We start from the raw sequence: 25,222 nt of genomic DNA, 5'->3' as shown, positions 1-25,222 counted from the left end.
CAATTTGCATTAAAAAGTTAATGTTGTTCAGGCTGGGATTTGAACTCCTAGCCTCAAGCGATTCTCCTGCCTCAGCCTCTGGAGCAGTTAGGACTACACGTGTGTGCCACTACACCTGGCTCATAAAAAAATTTCCTATGAGAAATCGGAGATCCAGGACAAATGAAATATAGAGTCTAAAATCCCACTATTCACATAGTCTGGGATATCCAGGTCCAAAAATTTGTAACCACTACGATTACAAATTCTTGAAATTATGAAACTCATGGGGATTGGCAGAGGAAACTGCTTTGAACAATATTTCCGTAATTCTGGACACATGGGATTCCAGCAGAGTGGCTATCTGAGCTCACAATCAAAATTTACAAACCATAAAAGGAATTCAACTATCATGAGAGAGAGTGAGAGCAGAGCCACATCCTGAAAAAGAGAGAGAGAATGTTCATCCTAAGAACTACAAATAAGATCTGAAAGACACTTTAAATCTAGTATGTTTAAGATGTTTAAAGAAAAACTACAGAACAGAAACTATAAGAACACATGAAATAAGGAGGAGAGGGTTTTTTTTAAAAGATCCCAAGAAAAATTCTAACTGTATAATTGTTGAAAATAAAAATGCAATGAATGAATTCAACAGCAGACAATAATAAACTAAAGTGATAATTCATGAATTGGAAAATAGATATAGATAAATTACTCATAGCACAAATACAAATAAAAATATAAAAAAGAACTTATAAGACCAAAGAGAATAAAATGAAAAGTTAAAATATGCATTGAAAAAGAACTACTGAAAAACAAAATAGAGATTGGAGAGAAGCTAATAGGAGTAATGGCTGAGAATTTTCCCAAACTGAAAAAAAAAAAAAAAATGAGTCATAAAATTAAGACAGCATATAAAGTACAAAGAAGTCCATATTTTAAAAATTCTTATATAAACTGTGGTAACATAACAGAACATTAGAGAAGTAAAGAAAAAAAATTAAAGGTACTAGACAGCTTGTCTTCAAAAAATAGCTTGCCCAACACATCATACTTTATTCACCAGTCACAATTTAGGGTAGAAAGTAATGAATAATATCTTCAAAGACTGAAAGAAAATACTTGTCACTTCAGAATTTTATAACCTTATAATTGTCATTCATTGGAGCATATACAATAAAGCTAATTTAAGATATATAAAAGTTACTACTCACAGACCCAGTTGAAAAAATGCCAAAGGATGACCTTTAGGAAGTAGAAAATTGAACCCCCAAGGAAATAGTGAGATTTAAAAAGTAATCAAACAACCCTATCAGAAAGTGGGAAAAAGGGCATGAACAGGAACTTTTCAAAAGAAGATAGACTAATGGCCAACAAACATATGAAAAAATGCTCAACATCTCTAATCATCAGGGCAATGAAAATCAAAACCACCATGAAATGTCACTTAACTCTAGTGAGAATGGCTGTTATCAAAAAGTCCCAAAACAACAAATGTTGGCGTGAATGCTGAGAGATAGGAACACTCATCCACTGCTGCTGGGACTGCAAACTAGTACATCCTCAATGAAAAGTAGCATGGAGATACCACAAAGAACTAAAAGTAGAACTACCATTTGATCCAGCAATCCCACTACTGGGTATTTACCCAAAGGAAAAAAAGGCATTCCATACAAAAGATACCTGCACTCAAATGTTTATAGCAGCACAATTCACAATTGCAAAGATGTGGAAGTAACCCAAGTGCCCACCAATATATGAGTGGATTAATTAAGTACAGGGTTGGCCCTTGCATGACCTTGACAGTAAGCACCTTGTTCAATTTTGTACTTCAAAAGCTTCACTTGCCTCACCCTTGTCTTAGCCCTGCTCATTTTCCTTCTTTCTTGCATACTCTACTAGCTCTTCCTCTTGACAAGCTCAAGTCACCCATTTGTAGATAGCCAGCCAATCTCTAGAACTTTAGGTTTTTCTAGAAGAAATTAAATAGCAGTCCCTCAGGGCTCACATATTTCTGACTTTTCCAACTTCTCCCATTGACTACATCCTATTGAAGCCTTACCAAACCTTTACTGCTCTTTCCAAAGAAATCAACATAACACATTCTCTGTACTTAATCCACGAAGACCAGATCCTTTTATGCCTACAAAATACGTGAGAAAATTAATAGTTGGGAAATTAGTTTTCAGGTATATCTTACGATATATATTATTTTAGGGTCTCAGACAAAACTTTTATTTTAATAACTTATTGCCAATTGTTTTTCTCTTTAGTTCAAAGACTTTTAAGAGTAAAATAAGATAATGTATGTGGAAAACATTTTGAAAGTAAAACTGTTTTATAAATGCCAGCTATTATTAATTACTATTTCCTTTTTATCAAAATGTATTATAGGCATATGGTCACTTATATATTATTAGAATGGAGCAAATCACAAGGTGAAAACTATTATTGAAGTAATATGAAAACTAAACATACAGAGCTTTGGAAAAGCTGACTGAATTTATTACAATACTTTTACTTTGCATAAATCTACAGAAGATATCATCCTATACAGTAAATCCCGGTCCTACCTTCCTATGTGTTTAAAAAGATTAAAACTGATAGTAAAATAGCCCCTTGTAATATATTCATGATATTTTCTTCTTTTAGAGGCAAGATCTTGCTATTGAACATGTTTCTAGAAATGCTTCTGAGCTTATCATATTTAATGCTTCATCTGTAGAATCATTTCACAAATAAATGTATCTCATTATGATATAATTTGACTGAAACTAAATTATTTTGCATAGGACCAAGATACCACACACACAAATAATCTAATTTACAGTGAAGATTACAAGATTTTTAAATATCACAAAAATAAACATTTAAGGTAATAGAATCAATCATATCTCTATATCTTATTAATAAATTTCTGCCTAAATATCACTGAATTTTGGAAAGTATTTCTAAGTATAGTACTGAAAACCATCTATTGAGTAAACTTTCTAAAATTTTCTCTAGTAAACTAATGATTGTACTACTCACCTAATTGCACCATTGGTCTCTGAAACAGCTCTCAGGTATTCTTTGAAATAAAAATAATTAAAGAGGTATTTCCGAACCTTATAGCCTCGCCATCGTCTCTGAATCTACAGATGTAAATAAAAAGATAAAATATGCCATTGAATATTTTTAGTAAAAACATTAATAGCACTTCAAAATCAAGGTAATTGTGTCTGATAACTCATATCAAATAAACTCTTAAGCTTTTCCACTAATATAACTGTACATAGGTTGCAAATGTAGGTTGTACTCAGATTTATTATATTACAAAGATAAATATAATTATACCCTATTGTTAATTTATTTTAAAATATTTACAAATATTTATTTCAAAAAATACTAAACTGTAAAATTAACTCTTGAAAGATTTAAAATCTGCTTTACAAATTCCTACCATTTCTGCTTCCTGGGCAAATAAATGGACTTTTTCTTCATAACCAACTGGCTTGAAGATTATATGTGGTCTCATTGAAATAAATTTTTTAAATGGGCTTTTTAAATTCAGTGGTATAAAAATCTTTAAACGAAATCTTGTCTTGTATCTTTATTATCACACTTTAATACTTCTTTAACAATAACAATAATAGGTAACATTTATTGAGTTCTTATGTGTCAGGCAATATTTTGTATTTATGAATTTAATCTTTAGAATACTTGTATAAAATAAATACTCTTTACCTCATTTATAGATGAGAAAATAGCTAAAAAGAGGGGTTATATAATTTTCCCATAATTATCCAACCATTAGGATGGATCCAGGAATCAAAGAACAGAGACATACACCAATGGAACAGGACTGAGAAACTAGATGTAAAACCATCCTCATATTGCCATCTGATCTTTGACAAAGCAGACAAAAACATACATTGGGGAAAAAAATCCCTACTCAATAAATGGTGCTGGGAAATTTGCATAGCCAAATGTAGAAGACTGAAACAGTATCTGTGCCTTTCATCTCTCACAAAAATCAACTCACAGTGGATAACAGACTTAAACCTAAAGAATAAAACTATGAGACTTCTAGAAGAAAATGTTATAAAAACTCTTACAGACATTGGCCTAGGCAAAGAATTTATGAAGACCCCAAAGGCAATCACAGCAACAACAAAAATAAATAAATGGGACATGATCAAATTAAAAAGCTTCTGCACAGCCAAGGAAACTATCACGAGAGCAAATAGAAAACCTACAGAACGAGAGAAAATATTTGCATGCTACACATCTGATAAAGGGCTGGTAACTAGAATCTATATAGAGCTCAGGAAAATCAGCAAGAAAATAATCAAACAATCCTATTGAAAAGTGGGCAAAGGGCATAAACAGGAACTTTTCAAAAGAAGATAGGCCAATGGCCAACAAACATGAAAAAATGCTCAACATCTCCAATCATCAGAGAAATGCAAATCAAAACCACAATGAGATATCATTTAACTCCAGTGAGAATGGCCTTTATAAAAAGTCCCAAAACAATAAATGTTGGTGTGGATGCAGAGAGATAGGAACACTCATACACTGCTGGTGGGACAGCAAAGTAGTATAACCTCTAGGGAAGGTAATATGAAGATACCTCAAAGAGCTACACGTAGAACTACCACTTGATCCAGCAATCCCATTACTGGGCATCTACCCAAAGGAAAAAAAGACATTCTATAAAAAAGACATCTGCACTAGAATTTTTATAGCAGCACAATTCACAATTGCAAAGATGTGGAAACAACCCAAATGTCCATCAATATGTAAGTGGATTAATAAAATGTGATATGTATGTACCATGGTGTTGTACTCAGCCACAAAAAACAATGGTGATCTAGCACTTCTTGTATCATCCAGTATACAGCTGGAGCCCATTCTACAAAGTGAAGTATCATAAGAATGGAAAAACAAGCACCACATGTATTAACCATCAAATTGGTATTAATTGATCAACACTTATGTGCACATATGGTAGTAATATTTATCAGGTGTCGGGCAGGTAGAAGGGGGGAGGAAGGGATGGGTATAGTCATACTTAATGGGTGTGGTGCACACCATCTGGGGGATGGAAAGGCTTGAAGCTCTGATTTGTGTGGGGTAAAGGCAATATATGTAACCTAAACATTTGTACCCCTGTAATGTGCTGAAATAAAAAATAAATAAATAAATAAAAAATCCGTTGACATGAGCTTCTTCCCTCCTCAAATCCAGCAACTACTGGAAACAGCACCAACCACACTTAGTGAGGCTATAAGTGGGATGCTCTCAGGAAAGATTCTGGTACTCTCACACCCTAGACATATATCCAATGGCAGGCTAAAATTCCTTTCTGAGACAAATCCTTTTATTCACAATTGGGTATTAAAGGACATCATAAGTAAGTGATGATTAAGGTAACAAATTAAAACTCATCCACACTAAAATATAATCAATCAATCTTTAATTGGCTTTGTTAGAGATGTGTGGGTAAAAAGAGCTGCAAGAAAGTGACCATTTTGAGTGGGTGAAGTAGCTGCCATCAGTGAAATGAAGGATCTAAAATTTATTGTGCTCCATGAACGTGCCCGGTATTATGCTAACTGCTTTAATTCTTACAATATCCTTGTGAATGGGGCATGATCTCCATGTTAAAAATGAAAAACCTGAGGTTAAGTAATTTGCTCAAGGTCACATAACCAGTAAAAGAGTAAATGGCAACGTCAGGATACAAACCCAGGTCTGTCTGACTCTAAAGCCCACGTTCTTTTCACTGAAACATCTTACATGTATAACGGATAGAGAGAGATTTAATTTAAAAGACAGTATTTTCTTACATTATAGGGAGCCCAGTTTAACCAATAGCTAATTGATATAAAAGGACACAATGTATAGTTGAGATTCTACTATACTTCCTCCTATTATAGGAAAAAATGAAACCTTGAATTTTGCCTAAATTTTCTGTTGCTATTCTAGTAAATAAATTTATTTATTTATTTTATAATATAAAATAAATACTTTCAAGTGGCAAGATATATTTTGATAATATTTCTTCTTAATTTCAAGGTGAATGGGTTCCAACTTTCAAAAAAAAAAACAGAAAAGAAAAAAAGAAAAATGACTTGTATTCATGTCCTTCAAAGTAATTAGCAACTTTCAAAAGTGATTGGTATAAAACAATTATTGTCATTGATCAGCTCTGAATAGATAATTTTAAACAAAGTCATTGTGTGCTCAGCAGCTTACAGCTTGTTAACGGGCAAGTTCTAAATGACCTCTTAAGCTAGTCAAATCAATGATGCATATTCCTCATTAAGTAACATCAAAATGTAAGTGGTCTTATAAATAATGTTTATTTTAAGCACTAAAACAAATGGCAAAACCTTGATATATCAAAAGCCATCTGCTCATAGAAAAAAATTTTCCCTCTATTGGGTTTACTTTTATGCCTGAAAATCCTTAGTAACCTAATGCCACTAAAAGAGAGAAAAAATATCTTCTCTCTTAAAATAAAAATGAAGGCATGGAAAACGAATTCATTGACTATAACCCACCCAGTAATAATGCTCTAAATGTATATGAGAGCATAGAAGTAGAACTCAGTTATTCAAAATTATACTTTTACTTATTCGAATGCTCAACATTCTAAAAGACTATACAGAGAGCACAGAAAAGTGGGGTTAGTAAATTTTCAAAGATAGGGAGTTTAAAAAACAGTAATATAACCCAAGTTTTCATTCTAAATATCACTGCATTGTCCTGTCAAAACTATATATATTTATATATTGAAAATATATATGAATGTTATATATGAAAATATAGTTTTATATATAGTATACACATGTAAAAATCTTAACTAGATATTTTTAGCAGAATATTCTGGTTACTTATTCTATATTAGTTTCTTCTCTTTAATATGCCATTTCCCCACCCTATCTGACTTTATAGTTTCTTTCTCTACAAATATATTAATCATTTTATAATGATATTGGTACCAGAAGTAGCAGGAGGGCAGAAGAAATATTCTTTCGTATGGTGATGGAACATTTAAATACCTTTCCATCTTCAGGTAAAAATTTGGGGTTGTCTAGATGGTCCCTTCTCTTCTTTCCCCCTAGGCTGACATTTTGGCATACGTTTTTTTGTGTGTGAATAAGACCGTGTTTATTCATTCTGTATTCCCCAAACCATGTCCAGTAAATAAGAAACCTTCAGCATATTTTTCCTGAATTCATTTACCTATCTATCTCTATTTATCAAATATTGGAGTCCTTGTTCTAAACAAAAATGCTTATTTCATGGTATTATAAGTAGCTTAGGAGATTGAGACGAATCTTTCTATATCTGACACATATGTAATCACTTTTAAATAAAGCCACTATATAATCTTTCCTCAAACTTTTTTATAATTTTGGACATAAGTGGGACATAAAAGAAGATGGTCATTTGATATTTCAAGTTACATTAATTTTTGTAAATGAAAATTTTTCTTATATAGATCCAGAGCTCTAAGGGAAAATGAGCCAATAAAGTTACATTATTTTCTGAATTTGTTGTTTTAAGTGATCTTTAATCTAGTGTTCTTCTTGTTACTATAGTTTTTAATTTGCTTAACGTGAGCATTTCAGTCTGAACTAAAATGTTTTAGGGCACTAACATCAAGTTAAATCATTTAACAGAAGTGCAATAATTTAAAAAATCAGTTGAAACTCTCTAGATTCTGGCAAAATTTCACTAAGTATATGTGATTGATCAATAACATGTACAAGGATTCCAGAGTAAAAGGAATTCTACTTGAAACAATTACATCTGTAGTTCTTTGAAATTCTGTAAGTTTTTGATTATTACCATTTTTTCACTCCTCATAGAACTTTGAAACTGAAATAAAAACCTAAGATGGAATATATTTTACAAGAGAGATTTCCAAGATGCTGTACACTAGTATCTCTTCAAATTTGCATTCATGTGATATTGCTCCAGTTGTCCTCTGATAGACAAGCAAACAAGGACTCAAGATGTCTGAAGTGACACAATGGATGCTTTTCAATGGCATTACAAGGAACGATGCATATTTCCTACAGAGTTTACCTTTGTTAACTTCCAGAGTCTGTGCCAAATTATTTGTCCTCATTATGTTTGGTTTACTTAAGACCAGTATATTCTAAAAGTTAATTTAGAAAAGAAGGAACAGCAGTTGAAGGTATCAGTTCTCGTAACAGTTTTGTGGGGGCTCGTAAAGTTTTAACAGAGTTCTCCTTTTGCATTAGTGTTTCAGGGCTCAAAATGGGGATGGGGGAAAGTGCAAATGCAACCGACTTTCGAATTACAAAAATCTATATGATCTGCACTTTGGACTTCAAACAGGAAAGAAATGACAGATCTTTTTTGTTATCATTTGTTATATCTTACACAAAAATCCATTTAAAATTGTAGCAAGAAGGCTATTTCATCTAGGCTTATGATGGATGACAAATCCTGATGCTAGCAATAGGAATAAGGGCACAACCTGAATATTCGTTTGGCTGGTGTGGTTTTCATCCCAAGTCATCTAATTCTGCCTATGAAGGGAAGCACATGACACTGAATTGGAATACCTCAATTTACTTCTTATCATTTAATTTAGAATTCCTGGGTGAAATGTACTACCAATTAGGATGCTCATTAATTCTTAGGGCCATGCTGTTAGTTTTCTAAGAAAACAGGGTATGGGTAATAAAATTCCCCTAAGGGCTCAGTCCAGGGTTCCTAGAGCTGTTCTCATTCATATTTTGAGAAAAGAAGAAGCTTAGAAGCAAAGGCAAGACTCCAAGTGACCAGAATTGACAGGACTGTGGGTCCCAGACCTCCTGGGTTCAATTCCTAACACTGTCACTTACTAGCTGCATGACCTTGGGCAAGATACCTTTCTGGATTCCCTTTCCTTGTCCTTTTATTTTTTTTAATTTTTTAAATTTTTGTTTATTTTTTTAGAGACAGGGTCTCACTCTGTCGCCCAGGCTGGAGTGCAGCGGCATCATCATAGCTCACTGCAACCTTGAACTCTTGGGCTCAAAGGATCCTCCTGCCTCAGCCTCCCAAGTAGCTGGAACTACAGGTGCATGCTACCATGCCCTGCTATTTTGTTTATTTTTTGTAGAGAAGGGGTCTTGCTATATTGCCCAGGCTAGTCCCAAACTCCGGGACTCAAACAATCTTCCTACCTCGGCCTCCCAAAGCACTAGGATTACAGGCATGAGCCACCAGGCCCAGCTACCTCATCTTTTAAATTGTAATCATAATAATACCTATCTCAGCAAATTGATTATGATGATTACAGAGAAGAGTTAAAATATTTAAAACTCTTAGAATGGTGCTTAGAGAATAGTAACTGCTATACAATTGCTAACTCTCATTATTATTATTTACCAGTGGTTCTGACTTACCAAGATTTGGGAACATGTACTATGGCAATCTTTTTCTTGTCTAGTCTCAGACATCATTTTTTTTCCCCAAAATTTCACACCCACAATAGTTTACTACAGTTGAACTCTTTATAAGATATTATAAGAAAACCAACATTACATATCAGAAATGCTGTCAAAAGTATGAGTTACAACACAGACAACAATATGAAGCAGGCATAAACACAGCTGAAGTGAACAGACTAGCAATTTGCCTTTTTCATTTATTAACACAAGCTTAAACTTTGTTAAAGAAAGAAACAAAGAACAATGTTTTAGGAGAATTGCAGAGCATTCAGTTGAAGACTGAATTTCATGGTACAGTATCCCATGGAGAGAAAAATAAGACTAACTTTTTCCCCACACTCTAACACACTGTAATTTTGCTTTTGGAACTTTGCTAATCTAGTCTCCAACATCCTTCTCAACAAACCTTAACATATCCCAATCAAAGGAGAATTGATCTAGAAGGGGGACAAATAAAATAAGAGGTCTTCAGGGAGAGAGAGAACCAAGGAAACAGAAACCACTTAAGTCTGGCCAGGTAGCACCTCATGGCTTCCTCTCAGTCTAGGTCCAGAATCTGGGGCGTACTATTTTTTTAATCTTTGTTTCCTCAATGGCAGTCAGTTTGATTGAAGTACATTCAGGGATCTGCCAGCTATATCTATACATTCTAGGTAGTAAGTTTCAGAATCTGGAGTCATTCCATTGGGGAAATGGAGACCACAGCAACAAGGTTGAGACTGAATGTATATAATCTTTTACATACATTTAGTGTTAGTCTTGTGTTATTTTTTATCCCTACAAATGTTAAGGATTAGATATAAGATATGTGTAATTCCATAGGAAACACTTCTTCCTGGAAGGGGTCAGCCAGTAAGCAAAAGCCATAAGCAAGAGAAAACACTGAATAATAAGAACCATGAACAAAGGTGCTAGGGAAAAGGGACAAGTAATACACTTTAGGATGGATAAAAAAAAAAAAAATCCATTAAACTGAATTTTTTTGATACTTGGGGATATTTTTAAGAGAGCTTTCCACACAAAAAGTAATTCTTGCCCTCATCTTTACAGTATAGTTTGGAAGCTGACTCTCTAACCCCAGTATTTGGTGGGCCTAAGGTAACTGACTCAAGTGCTTACCTATATTCTCACCAACATGGAAAATGGAGGGTCAGTAACTCCGGGCTGTGAGAAGATATACAATTGTATATCTAGATGGGACAGGGAGAGAAACGAGTTGAGCAACTGAATCAGCTGATGACATCTGTATAAGATACTAAAACCTGTTCAAAGAGAGGGAACTGAAAATAAAATTTGGGGGCCAAATTTAAATGGGATCCACGATGGAGTGGCCAAGGTGCTGGCAGAAAAGCAGAATCCTCATCTGGAGTAAAGTCAAATTGAAGACTGAAAAGGAAATAAAGTGCCACGCAGAGAAACAGGAGGAATAGGGCTCCAGGAGCTAAGATAAAAATTTACTGAGCAATTTATTGCTGTATTAATTGACTGTCACTGGCCTAGCAGCAAATCAGCAGCAGGGGTTTTGTAAAGGCATACTGTGGGTTCTGACAGCAGCTTATATCACAGAAAACCTCCTTCAAACCTATATTTGTTATGATACTTCAGCAAAATCCTAATCTCATGAAGTCTTCCATTCGCATATGAACTGCACTAACCAAATGTTATCCGACCACATCCAGTTTATCCACAGCACAGAGCCTACTCAGCTAATCAAATACGGCTTAATGATCCCCCAGCAAAGGCTTAAATAATTTCCACCAAGGGCACTTAGGGACTTAGAGAAAAAGTATTTAAAGCAAAGGACATTTTTTACTCCTTGTTTAGAAAAGAATGGACCAGTGCTGGTTGGTGCTTGGCTTATTCAGGGATATTTATTTAACCACCTACTATAAGCCTAGCATTGAAGACAAAGATGAAGAAGACAGGACTCAGCCCTCAAAGGACTTACAGTGTGTGGGGGGTGGAGACAGGCATGTAAATTAGTAAAGATAATAAAATGTTACAGGTTCTATAACAGAAGTATGTTGATGGTAAAATAGGGATATAAAAAGAGAGAGTGATGAATTCTACAGGGCTAGGGGGATCATAAAGTCTTTAGAGAAAAGGTGACCCTTTAAAAAATAAATGCAGCAAATCAGGATATTAATATCTATTACATAAAAGAAAATCACATACATATAATTTGTTCTTCATTACAAAAGAGTGACATCTATTTTGGGATGGAGAGGCTATAAATAAATTTGTAAAACTTCCCTCTTTTCAGAAATGCTCCACTATCCTCTTTGACAATTGAACATAATTTAGTTGTTATGGTAGCAATCAACAGCCAAATATACAAACTTCCCATTGGCTCTGTTCACGAGGCAAATTAAGACAAAAGCTTTTTCTTATATATCATATGTGAAGGTCCTATTTATGATTTGGGTACATATATATCTATCTGAATAATATTGGCCATATGGATTTTTGGTAGTAATCTATTACCTTTAGAGGTTCTTCCTCCTGAACACTTGCCACCCATGTATATATCATTTATAGGGTAGTTATTTTGAACAAAATTACTTAATAGCTTATTAACTGAAAAAGTAGAGTTGTAGTTAATGGAAATATAATAAAACTTCTGCTATTGGTATCTAATCAGGGTTGTAATTTTCAGATGTGTACAACACAAAGCCATGTGGACCACACTGGTCTCTTCAGCCACTTGGTCCTACGGAGAGCAAAATTTTAAGAGTACCATCTTGTAAAAATCCACTGACCAATAAATTTGTCAAAATCCACTTATAAATAAACTCAGTTCTGGTCACTGGTCACTGTGATCAACCAATGCTAAAAACTAATCTTTGTTAGGGAATCACTTGTGGCCTTTATACAAGTAAGCCTCATTCCCGATTCCTCAACTTAGGAACATGAAGTACCTAGTCTTATTACCAAGTTAACTCACCTCAAACCTCTGAAGGAAGACTTTGAACTTCTTTGTTAGAGAAATGTTTCTTATTATAAATTTCCCACAGTAATCTTTACATACTTCACATAGGCTCACAAAAATTCTTGAGTGTCTTTAATGGGTCATTCCAACCTCTAGGTAAGGCTCAAGTCTTCCCTCCCCTCTAATCCCCACTGCAATTCCACCCCAACTCTTTTCTCTCAGAATGTTACACCAAAAGAAAAAACAAAACAAAAAAGGAATCCTGACTTAGTAAGGACAGACTTTATTTGAAAGGATTATTGCAAGGGGAAGGGGAAGGGTGACCGTGGCAATTAGCAGAGGAGGACTACTGCAATAGGGAAAACACTTTGACCATATGATTTACAAGCATGTCAAGAGTTAGGTAAAAAGAGTTTTTCTTTTATAGGAAGGTGTAAACAAGGCTAGAAAGAATCTGATGTGGAGAAGTGGAATGAAAGGTGGCATGATTGAATAGTAGATCAGACAACATTTTACCCTTAAGCCAGTCTGTTCTCAGCAGGGGGTATTAAAGAGATGCCATGTGCTGGCCAAAGTTCAGGGACCTGGAGGAGAGAGGTTGCTAAATCAATTTGGTTAACAAACATTTTGTTCCAGTTGATCAATGAGGACAGGCAGTTTAGCCAATCATTTGCGAGATAAAGAATGGGAATTTGGAGGAGATGTGTCCAATCTTGTCATAGGTAAACAAGCGGGGTATCCCTGTGTATCCTACCTAATTCATATATGGAAGGGTAGGTAGCTTTGTGCAGTAAGCTGTTTCCAAAACACAAAAGGGTGGGGGGATTTTTTTTTTTCCTAACCTTTGCTGTTTTCCAAGGTCACAGGACTCAAGTGAAGTTCAACATTGTCCACTGACATTAATCAAAGACAAGTTGACATTAGATGATGATATTAAGCAATAGATAGAGCTTTAGTATGACATTAGAATAAGTAAAAAAACGCTGCCTTCCAAGGGGCTTACATTGATGTGGGTTTCTTGGATATGCCTACTCTAGGTAAAAGGAACCTTAATGATTCAAGCCAGATCAAACTCAATATAAAGGTTTGAGGCTAAATAATAAACAAAAATATGCATTTTTCTAACCCTGTCTTCTATGCTTCTCCCTAATAACACAGAAGACAGGAAAGATCTCCCTCTATGATACCCACTGATGATCTGTGGAGATATCTAAATGTTTGGTCGTTAAATGCTTTAGGTTCTCAGTCATCAAATACTCTTTACTTGGGAGACACATCTGCCATGAAGTAAGCAGAAAAGAATCTCTCATGGTATTTTAGACTGAAAGGTTAAGTCTATGGCAGAGCCATACAGAGAATCAAGGTCTCTTAAATTCCCAGACTAAAGCATTTCCAATAAAAGAGGAAAATCAAGTTGTTTTCCTATACGAATATTACTGAGAATGGCAAATAGCCCATTTTAGCTGGAGTATCCGCCTCTAACTCAGGAGAAGCAGGAAGGCCTATTTCTTCCTCTTTTTTTCCCCCTCAAACTCCAGCAGAGCAGAGAGGCAGATAGATATTGCAGACTGTCCCTGAGCTAGACTACCAGCATACTCACACCTGTAGAGGAAAGTACCCTTTTCAAAAACAATATATACAGTTAAAATAATGTTAATTTGCCCACCATGGTTCAACACAGGACTTTCAGAAAGTGTTTTACTACTGTGTCTCACCCAAAATAAAATCTAGTATTGCAGAAAAAATAACAGATTAATGAAAGAGAATAAGCCAACATAGGTTTAAAGGACATTAGTGAAATTCATTTTAGCAATGCCTTCATTTATAATGGCTTAGCAATTAAGCTATTACCTTATTGTCTGAAACAAAAGAAATAATCTTTTTATTTTGCCCATTCCCAAAATCTCTGCAGAAACCAAGCTCAAGCCCCATAATTGCTAAATTCAGCTTTCTATTAGAAAAATAACACATAAAAAATGAGCACAGAAATGATAGAAATGAAACTTCTAAGCTGGAAACTGACTTCATTACTGTTAAATCATATGAATAATTTCTAATTGATTTGTATTGGGCAGGAATCTTATATTCCAGAACCATGTTCGTCTATTTATCACAATATATTCTGTATGACATATGGAAACTAATACATTGCTTCATTAATATTTAAGTCTTTCTCTAGTTATGGCTCAGAGATATTTAACATTCTAAAACATAAGCATTTATAATTACATGTTTTACATTTTACTCTAATTTTTAATACTGCCAAGATTATTTAGCATAACTAACTTTTTAACTACATAGTCTTTTCTCTCTTTACCATTAGCATATCAATCAAATTTGCATTACTCTGCTTTGCTCATTTTATTAAAAGTGAATTCAGGGCACAATTGACTTTTCATTTGTTTAACAAGTAAAGAAATATTTACCCTGACAGCCATTGCATTGTAGAGATTCATCTTCATAGTATAATATGCTACCTGTGAATCAAGAAAAAAAAGATGGCATACATTTCAGTTACACAAAGACAGTGTAGCCTATTTTTACATATAAAAGATAAGAATCTTTATACATAATACATAATAAGAGTTCTAGGCTTAGAAAAATGAAATCAAACTTTGTATTGAAGAGATAGGCTTCCTAATACATAATGCAAGCTTAACCAGAAAAATCTATGGTAGTCAAACTAGGAGCTAATGGAGATATATGATCATAAAATGCTCTCCGCTGAGTTTGATAATCAATGGTGCTCTACTGAGAATAGAATAACAAAGCAGAAATATTCACAAGTGCTGGTGACATGTAGTATTGTATGATTTATTCACTGGGGTTCTTTTAGCCAAAACTCACAGAAACATAAAAGGAATTCATATTTCAAGACGTCTGGTTTAATGAAAAATTCAAAGAAATGCTGTCTTCAGTCGAAATCGTTCAAGGGTACGGATGCAGTGATGGAGCAAAATTGTGCCTTCCAACCATCTATGCAAAATGCTATGTACTTAGCTGCCTCCTGAGTAATCCCTGGGAATTTTGTTTCATTTAATATTCATTTTAACACCATAAAATCATAAATACAATGATATCATGTTACAGCAAATCCCTTGATACAGTGAAGACTTCCTAAAGTGTTGGTTTCTTTCTGGTAAAGACACATTTATCTATTAACACACAAATATCTCTCTTATAGCAAATCATTTAGCAATATAGCTTATTTCAATGAAAATATTGCTTTCGATAAATCTTCCACATCTGTTCTATCTTTTAATTAAAAATATAAAATTAACATAATTCATGACAGTACAATAAAGGGTAGAGCAATGAAATACATATTTTTTCAACACGATATACAACTTTATCCATTGTTATTCAACCAAAATTCATTCAAGGAATATAAGTTGAGGCCAGGTAAGAGGTGTCATGTTTCAAGGCAAAAATCAGAGAAAAGTGCCTTAACCCTTTATAAAGGGGTTTTCTGCCCCATGACAAACAGGAATTCATACAAAGGGGTTTCACTGTGATTAGCGTTGTTTAAATTGCCTGGTCTGATCCTAAGCAAATTATCTGTGCAGAGAAGCAGGGCTGGATTATTTATCAACAGTTTGAGCAATTAAGAAACAGTTGGCTGCAATATGTTATTAACCAATGAACACAATGATGTTACTTCATTTTAAATTCTCTTTCTTCGTTATAGCAAGCAAGGCATAATTCTTGTGTTTGAGGTGATTTACAGTATTTCCTTTAATATTGTACTGTCAAATTGAAGCAAACATTGCCATTAAAAACTTTTATAGAAAGAGATACATTGGAAATTGTATACTCCAAAAAGTGTTGGTTCAGAAAAAGATGTTTCTTATTTTAATCATATCATTGTTTAGTTAACAGTAGAGGGTGCGTGTGAGCTTTTGAGCCACAAACCTGACTTCAAGACCTAAGTTTGTTTTTAGCAGCTGTGTGGCCTTGGACAAATTACTTAAAGTCTCTTAGTCTTGATTTCTATTCTTACTAAATAGGGCATTACATGCTTCATTGAGTTGTTGTGAAGATTAAAATGAGATAAAGTATTTAAGGTGCTTGGGACATAGCTGATAGTATGAAAGGATTATCAGTAATGGCAACAGTTACACATTTTGTGGCTAAAAGTATGTAATTTAACTATAAGTAAAATTCCAAAAAGTATAAAGGGCTCAATTTTATTATGAACTCACAGGAAAGAGAGATACAGCTTTTGAATCTAAGAATTCTGAATTCTGTAGTTAAGAGGTAGGAAAGAACTTTGATCCTCACGTATCATTCTCAAGTGAACCACTAATAATACTATATTTATTCTCAATTCTCTACCCCAGATGCTTTCAAAAGTACTGAAAAAAAATATGTGATGCAGATATGGTATGATTCCAATTATATGAGGTAACTAGAATAGCTGAATTCGCAGCGACAGAAAGTAGAATAAAGGTTACCAGGAGCTGGGGGAAAATCTTTAGTAACCATTTTTAAAACAACCCTTCTTTTTCCATAAAAGAAAGAATTAAAAGCCAATTATATTCTTTCTTCCAGTAACTATTATCTTTAAAAAGCAGGGAAACCAAATCTAAATTCATTTCATAATTATGATGAAAATATGTTAACAAAGTTTTATATTGATAACTCAGTCTTAAGTTGTTCTGCCTTTGGTGTTTATTTAAAATATAAGACCCCAAAAGAAAATAATCTATATGTATCAGTTTTCTGCTTTGACACGAAAAGGTGAAGAATGTTGCCTTATCTTATAAATGATTTGGAAGTCCCATAAAGAAAAATATCCAGAGTTGTGCATTTTTTCATGTAAAGAAGAAATATGTATGCATCTAATGAAGAGAAACAAAACTGTCTATAGAAGCAGCCATGCCTATCTCTTACCAGTTTTAAAAAATTAGTCTTAAAATTAGTGACTGATTTTTTGTTTTGTTTTTAGATATGGGATCTCGCTCTGTCACCCAGGCGAGAGTGCAGTGGCACAATCATAGCTCATGGTAGCCTTGAACTCCTGGGCTCAAGTGATGCTGCTATCTCAGCCTCCCTAGTAGCAAGGACTACAGGCATGCACCACCATGCTCAGTTAATGTTTTTATTTTTTGTAGAGACAGGGTATCGTTATGTTGCCCAGGCTGGTGTTGAATTCCTAGCCTCAAGCGACCCTCCCACCATAGCCTCTCAAAGTGCTGGATTTATGGGAGTGAGCCACTGTATCTGGCCATGACTGATATTTTATGTATTTTTACTATCCATAAAAAGAGCAAATTGCTGGTATTTTATCATAATAACATACAATGTAATTTGATAGTAGATGTCATTCCTTGTCCCACTTAAAGTTAATAAAACTTCCTTTCATTGTTATTCTTTTAAATACTCAATCAAATATGAAAACTTTGTAAGAAGTATTAAAATGTTCAGCCATATATGAATATTGTGAGCCTTGATTTGAGCATTATAGTAAATTATTTTTATAATTTGAACAATAATCTCTTTTTAAATCATAATTATCTATAAATTAAATTGTTCTACCATGGCTATTAACACATTTCAACAAAAAATTTTAATTAAACTGCCTACTCACTGGATTATCTCAATTTAGAAGCATAACATTGAGCTGTCTAGGACTACAGTTATATACATTTGTTTCATAACACATATCGAATTAATCATGTACAGTGATAGCCTTTATACTTCTCTGCCTTCAGACTGTGGTGATTAAAAATATTTGGTATTAAACATAGTTTAAATTATGTAATGATATTTTTAAAAGGCAAATTTAAGAGTATAACAAAATATATACAAACTATCCTATCGTTTATTTTGATAAATTCACTCAGGGAATGCTCAAACTGCTAGTGCTCTAAAAGATACAGTTGAAAGGATATTTCTCCCTTTTCCAGTACCATTGTCTACAAGAATGACTACTTTTATTTTGCCATTTATGAAATAAAGCAGTTGAGTGGTAAAAAAGAAGCTCAATAGAGTGCTATATAGCTAAAAAAAGAAGGGTCCCCAAACAGTGGGACTATTTGTGTGTCCACCAGAATGAGCAGGTCACAGTAAAACGACACTAAGAGTTCAGCATGCATAAAATGCATGTGCACTGAGCACACATACCAGGTGACTATGAATTTGTTACTAATAAAAAAGAAGAATCAGAGCACATCCTGAATAATAGGAAAGGGTTTTCATGGTTGTAAACCAACAGTCCTGGACCCCTAAGATAGACAAATCTGGGTTATGTTGCTAGACAGAGCAGCACAAAAACCAGCAGGAACACCTGAAATGGAGGTTGAAAACAAAAACAAACAAAAACTACAGTCATACAGGAAACAAGAAAGAGTCAAATCACAAAATAAGACTGGAATGGCTCTATTAGTGTGGGTTAATGAGGTCGCTGTAGCAGAGAACACATGACGCTCCGGGACTTGATAAGCTATTTAGTGTTTATTTAAAAGCTGGGTAGAAATGGTCTGGTACAGAAGGATTTTGAGGAAGCCTGTCTCCAAAAACACAGGGCCTCTCTGAAGAGATCCTAGGACTTTTCACAGTCCTCTTTCTGATTGATCATCGCCACACTGTTGGCAACTCCAAGTTTCTTATAAGTTTTCTCCATGGTTCCCGTGATACTGTGTCATTCTGTTTTCCTGACCATTTATTCTCTATTCTAATTCTCTTTCGTCTTCCTAAATCCTACATAATGCATTCTACAAGCCTCAGTTCTTGGCCCACTATTCTATACCTTTCAGTTACTTTTTTATTAGGTAGAAAATCCTGTCATCTTATAATAATGGCTCTGAAATCTTCATCTCCTGCTCTGACTCTTAATCTAAGATCCCATCCAATAGCTCAGTTTACTAAACATTTGTGGTTTTTTGTTTGTTTGTTTTTGTAGAGAGGAGATCTCTCAAACTCCTGGGCTCAAGGTGATCCTCCTGCCTCAGCCTCCTGAGTAGCTAGGGCTACAGGTGCATGCCACTATGCCCAGCTTATTTTTTTCATTTTTTATAGAGATGAGGGCTTGCTATGTTGCTCAAGCTGGTCTCCAGCCCCTGGCCTCAAGCTATCCTTCCTCCTCAGCCTCCCAAAGTGCTAGGATTAAAGGCGTGAGCCACCACACCTGGCCTAATAAACATTTGTTGAGTTCTAATTTTGGTGAGTTTGTACTGTTGCTTTACAAGATATCACCACATGGAGGTGTCCTAACATCATCACAAACTCAAAAAGTTCAAAACATCTTTTGGTAAGCATCACCGAGTACCCCACTCAGAATGTTTCTTATAAACATCCTTGCTTTTGTTACCCTTGTAACTATTAATCAGCTTTGCTAAGATAAAAATGTAACTACCTCAGTAGGTTGCAAATCAAAAATGGTTATTTCTCACTCACTTTACATCTGAGCTAAGCTTCCCTGTAGGTGTGTTCTATGCATCTCTTCATCTCAACCCTAAGGCTGAAGGAGGAGCCTGGATCTTCCATTCTTATGTCAGAGGGGAAGAGTGAGAAAGCCTCCTAAAAGCTGCAGTTTGGATGTGGCATATGTCTCATCTGCTCACAACATATGGCCAAGCCCCAAATCAGTGGGGTAAAGATGAATCATCCTTTGATGATGAAGGGGAGAGAAGGTGACTAATTTTGAACAAGAATACAACCCACTCTGACACATACTGATATTAATCATCAGCCACATTGACCAGAGAAAACATCTTCCAGTTTGTATCCCTGTGAATCATTCATTCATCCAATTGGTAAAGGTTTCTGCAGGCCTTTTATGTGATGTTCACCATGATATTTTTGAGATACAATAAATAGAAGCATCGCTGCTATTCAGGAGCTCCCAGTCAAATGAGAGAGAAGTAGATCAACAAATGTATCATAGTGGGACAATGCCTACATGACAAAGCATTAGGAAGACACATCTAATATCTGCAGCCTTCCTGAATGTTAGTGTCTACTTGAGATGCGGGAAGGCTAATCTTTAAGTCTTGAGGGATAAGTAGGGATTCAGACCAATGCAAAGCAAGTCAGAGTAACAAAGGGTATTCCAGGCAGAATGAACAGCATTTGTAAAAAATCTTTAGGTGATAAGGACACTGCACATTTGGGCAATGACAAATGGCTTAACATGACCAAAGTATATTTTTTCAGCCATTGCAGGAAGTGAGGTTAGATAAGAAGCAATCATCAGACTACGGAAGACCTGACAAGTCACGCTGAAGAGTAAGGACTTTATACTGAATGCTGTGAGAGAGGGAGTGTAGGCAGGGCAGTAAAATGATGCAGTTTAGATGAGAGTTAAGAGACATCTGTGAGTGCAAATGAAAATGATTTGATGACCAATAGGCAATAGGGTGTAGGAGCAAGACATGGTAGGGAGTCTAGGATGACGGTTTCTCAGGGTTGGATTTCTAGTTGAACAGTGGTAATATTTACCTGAATAAAGGAATATAGGAGGAGGAGACAATTTGGGTTACCTGAGAGACATCTAGAGAATATGTTTAGTATTTTCCATGTGGATCTACATAGATATATATGGATCAGGAGCTGAGAACCTTAAGTACATCATTAAATCTCCCTGAGCCTCCATTTCTTCATCTATAAAGTACAGATACCACCTGTATGTTCTTCTCAACAGGACATTGCTGGGGATGTATCAGGCAATGAATGTAAAAAATACTTTTAAATGAGAAATTCCTTTAAAATATAGGAAATTATTTTATAAAAGTCACACTCAACTCAATACCAACCTTCTGCTATTTCCCACTCTCGCATAATCTTGATCAACATTCTCATTTTTTCTCAATACGTTATGTTCATTCCCAATTTCAACACTTCATGCTGTTTCCCCCAAAGGTCAGTTCAAGTGTCATTTCCTTGACGTTCAGAGCCTACATTAACTTCCCATCTGAACACATATTATTATCTCTGTGTGTGTGGGCGGGGGTGGATAGGGGTAACATCTCTTTTAAATTGACTTTATTTTTTAATTAATTTATTTAATAGATAATACATTCAGATCGTTTAAAATTCAAAAGCTACAAAAGAGTTGACAGTGAAAAGTCTCTTCCCCACTCCTATTTCTCGACTACTCAGATCTCTTACTGCAGGCAATTAATATCATCAGCTTTTTTATGATCCTTCTAGAGACAAGCAAATTAAATCAGTGGCTTTCAAATCATGCCCTGGTGGTTCAGGTGACAATCGAAATCACAGGGAAAGAATTCAAGCAGTTACATTTCTCTAGTTTTCAAAAATGCTGCCCTACTTGTACTTGTTTTACATATGGGGTTAAAAATTTCACTAAAATTTTTGTTAAGGGAGGAGTTCTGTTACTAAAGTTTAAAAATCACTATTCTACACCATTCATTTTATCACTTAACCATATACTATATGGCATCATTATTATTATTGTATATGGATATTAGACCAAAAATTATGCAGAATCAATTGGAAAATGATGGTTTAAACATAGTTACTACAGTATATGACATACTATGTGTATGACAGTATGGAGATTCAAACAATATCTTCAACTCACTCCCCAATGCAAGAAAATAGTAGGCCCTTGCACTGACTCTTGCTTCAGAAGGTTTGCAGGTGACTGTCCATCCCTAGCTTTGTTTTCCTAAAACCTAAGCTCTGAGACATTATGTTAGAGGGAGGGGGAGAGGTAAAAGAAACAGTGTGGTCACAGAAATGGAAACAGAGGAGCAAGGATTCCACATGCCTGGGAAAGAGCCAGGTGTTAGCCACTGAAATGAAGAAATACAGGATTTGGCATTCCTGTTGCTCCTGGGTGGTAGCTAACACTTTAGGGATAAGCTTGGTGGCAGCTGTGGATGAGACTGGCTTCTGAAAAGCACTACAGATTATCAGCTCTGGCAAAAATTCCCATTCCCTTTCTATGGCCCAGCAGCCAGAGCCCTCAAAGGATGAACTTGGAAGGACCAAGCACATAGTCTTAGACAATGGGCATCTTTTGAAAGAGGGCTCTGTGAAAGCAGAAATCTTTGATATGTTGGCACTACTTAAGTAGCACAGAACCTCCATATGCCTCGAAGAAGAAAAATCTCTAATAATGAGAGATTGAGTTGCCTGGCAGCTCAATATATAAGGGTTTTGAAATCAGATCAAACTGAGTTTGAACTTGTTTCCACTAAACACCAATAGTTTGTCCTTAGGGAAGTAACCTGAGCCTAACATTCTTCATCTACAAAATAGTGATGATATTCATAGGGTTGTGTAAGACTTTAATAGTTGGTGTATGCATTAAGAATGTAAAGTGCTTAGCGTAATATTCCACTTGCACTAGGCAGTCAGAAAATAGGAGCTATTTTAATCTTATTCGATAATTATTTATAGAGATACCATTATGATTATGTTTCATGCCTTATGTTAGACACTGTGTACACAACAGCAAAAATAAATGAATAAAACAATTCTCAAGAAGCTTAGAGATTACCAGGTTTAAAAACCATCATGTACCAATCTGAGAAAAATCTTTGTGTTTTGATTTTGTTCAGAGGAACCAAAAAATAATTAGATCCAAATATGGAGAATTACTTGGTGATCATGCTGGATGATACCTTCTTTGATCAAATTCAGTTGAGATGTTAAAGTAACAGAACAAACTTTCTTGGGCAGCCTATTGAACTTTTAAAAATACATTTTCAGCAACCCTAGCATCGTTAGAATAAATATATATTCCCAAGGTGACTAGCTTAACAATAGTCACTGAAATGTATAAACACTTGTATGTTTCATTAAAAAGAGAACTCATTAATCATTCATAACCATTTGATGAGTAGCATGAGTAGAAAATACAGTAATGAAAGTTGTTGGTAACACTTACAGAATGCCTTATGCATACGTATACACTACTGTCTTTATCTATATCATTGATATATATCCCCAATCACTAATAAATAATGGGTCTAGAGGTATTCATTACTCCATAGAAAATACCTTAATTCCTTGATTATCCTGTTTAAGTAATCTGATTCTGTCACATGGCTTGAAGGGCTCCTACTGGCAAAATTGAGGACTACTTGAGCACCAACTATTTAATGATAGTAATTGACCATAACCCAATGAATAAAATAGGAATCCATGATTTCATACTAGTGTAAATAAATGAGTGTATAAATAGGACAGAAGCAAAAGCTTTTATAGTAAAATTCAAGCAAGTAAATGTAGGAGAAATTATGGAATTAGAAAGTTACTGTTTGACAAGTATAGTAATAATTGATTCTGGTAAGAACCATTGTTGAACACTAAACCTAGCATACAAAAGTTTGATGAGGAAGAACATACATACACAGTCCTTAAATATTCCCTATAAGAGAAAAATTGCAAGCTTGTATTATAGAAACCTGAGAGATGTCACTTTAAATGGTCAAAGTTAACTGGCAATTATTTGATAATTAATCATTGGATAATTATTGGCAAAATGTTGATGATCCAAATATGAACAAGCTATAGTGCCTACTCTCAAAGAGCTCACCATCTGGAAAGTATATACAATCAACAACAAATAAGTAAAAGCACATACACTGTGAAAGTTACTTTTAACAAAATTAAAATAAGTGGCATAGTTTGGGTATAAAAAAATGAGTCAATTCTCCATGGAAAAATCAGGAAATGCTTTCAGAAGAGATCTCATACCAAAAATTAAGCCCAATTTCGTCCTTATGTAATTACTTACCATCAGTAATTTCTAAACTACATGTAAATACAACTGAAGTCAGTAAGTTACAGGATATTGTATAATTCAAATGCTAACATACATAAATTTTATATTTACCTTCACAATTAGTTGATAATGTGTTCTGCCTAAGTAACTTCTCCACCATTTTTGAATAATTTCTGCTGATCTGCTTAAATGCCTAGGATAAAAAAAGAGGCTTAATAGTACACTTTTGTTGAAACAAGAATATCTCTTAGATCTTTGCTTGGAACATATTCTCCTATAATTCAGGAATTCAAATTTAAAGCCAAGTTTATGTGTACTTTTAAAGAGTAGAAAGTTATTCTGGGATAGAATTGATCATTTCTAGAGGTAGAAAAAAGGTTATAGGTAACTATTCATCATTTCTTTTGTGCTTATGATTAAACACAACATTTTAATTTCAATTACTCTTCAATACTTACTCTTTAAAATATTTTTGAATATTAAGGCCATAAAGCCGGTCATAGTGACATGTTGAGAAATAAGCCAGGCACTATGGATACAAATAATTATAAGTACTTAGAAATAATTCACGACGGGAAGAAACAGTTAACTTCTTCATTCTTTTCATATATTCTTCAGTCTGTCCAAGCTAATATCAGCTTAGTCTGCTGAATTAAAAAATACTCTATTTGCTGCCATGTTCCTAGTTTATATAGTGGCCAAAAGAGAAGCCCGACTTCGTACTTTAAATTTGCAATGTCTAGCTCCCACTAGATCATATAAAGAAGTACTGTATAGTATAATCCCCAGCCTGCTATCTGAGTTATTATGGACTAGGCATATTTTCCTCTACCTTATCCAGAACAATATTTTTTTAGAATTGATGGGAGACTGAGGGACTGTCTGGGCACTGAAGAAAAAGTGAGAAGAGTTAAGATAGAGATAAATGTCAGTCCTTTGTATAATCAGAATGACATCACTCAGGTGTCATTTTTTTTTATCTACCAGCATGTTGGAAGGAATTGAAATAGCTTCCTTTTTGTTCCCCCTCTCGCTTACCAATCAATAAATTCATTGCTATAAATACAAATCTGGTCATATGTCACATCCTCTGGAATTTGGAAAGAGAATCTGATCAAGCATGTTTATAATACTGAGAATTTTTAA

The 25,222-nt window shown here is 34.6% G+C and overlaps 1 protein-coding gene across 2 annotated transcripts in view; it reads right to left on the bottom strand.

Annotated features, from left to right (window-relative positions):
• The window catches only part of SPATA17 (spermatogenesis associated 17), a 171,374-nt gene that overhangs the window by 134,055 nt on the left and 12,097 nt on the right, over positions 1 to 25,222 (bottom strand). For both annotated transcript variants that reach the window (XM_045536429.1, XM_045536428.1), the window contains exons 3-5: positions 24,188 to 24,269; positions 14,802 to 14,852; positions 3,013 to 3,116 (exon numbers count right to left, since the gene is read on the bottom strand). In XM_045536429.1, the coding sequence (XP_045392385.1) occupies positions 3,013 to 3,116; positions 14,802 to 14,852; positions 24,188 to 24,269 (237 nt within the window). The remainder of the gene's footprint in view (positions 1 to 3,012; positions 3,117 to 14,801; positions 14,853 to 24,187; positions 24,270 to 25,222) is intronic.

The sequence above is a fragment of the Lemur catta genome, chromosome 23 (genome assembly GCF_020740605.2).
Source record: "Lemur catta isolate mLemCat1 chromosome 23, mLemCat1.pri, whole genome shotgun sequence".
NCBI classification, from domain to species: Eukaryota; Metazoa; Chordata; class Mammalia; order Primates; family Lemuridae; genus Lemur; species Lemur catta.
Note: the sequence above shows the minus strand (reverse complement) of the source record. Positions and strands in the feature narration are given on the sequence as shown.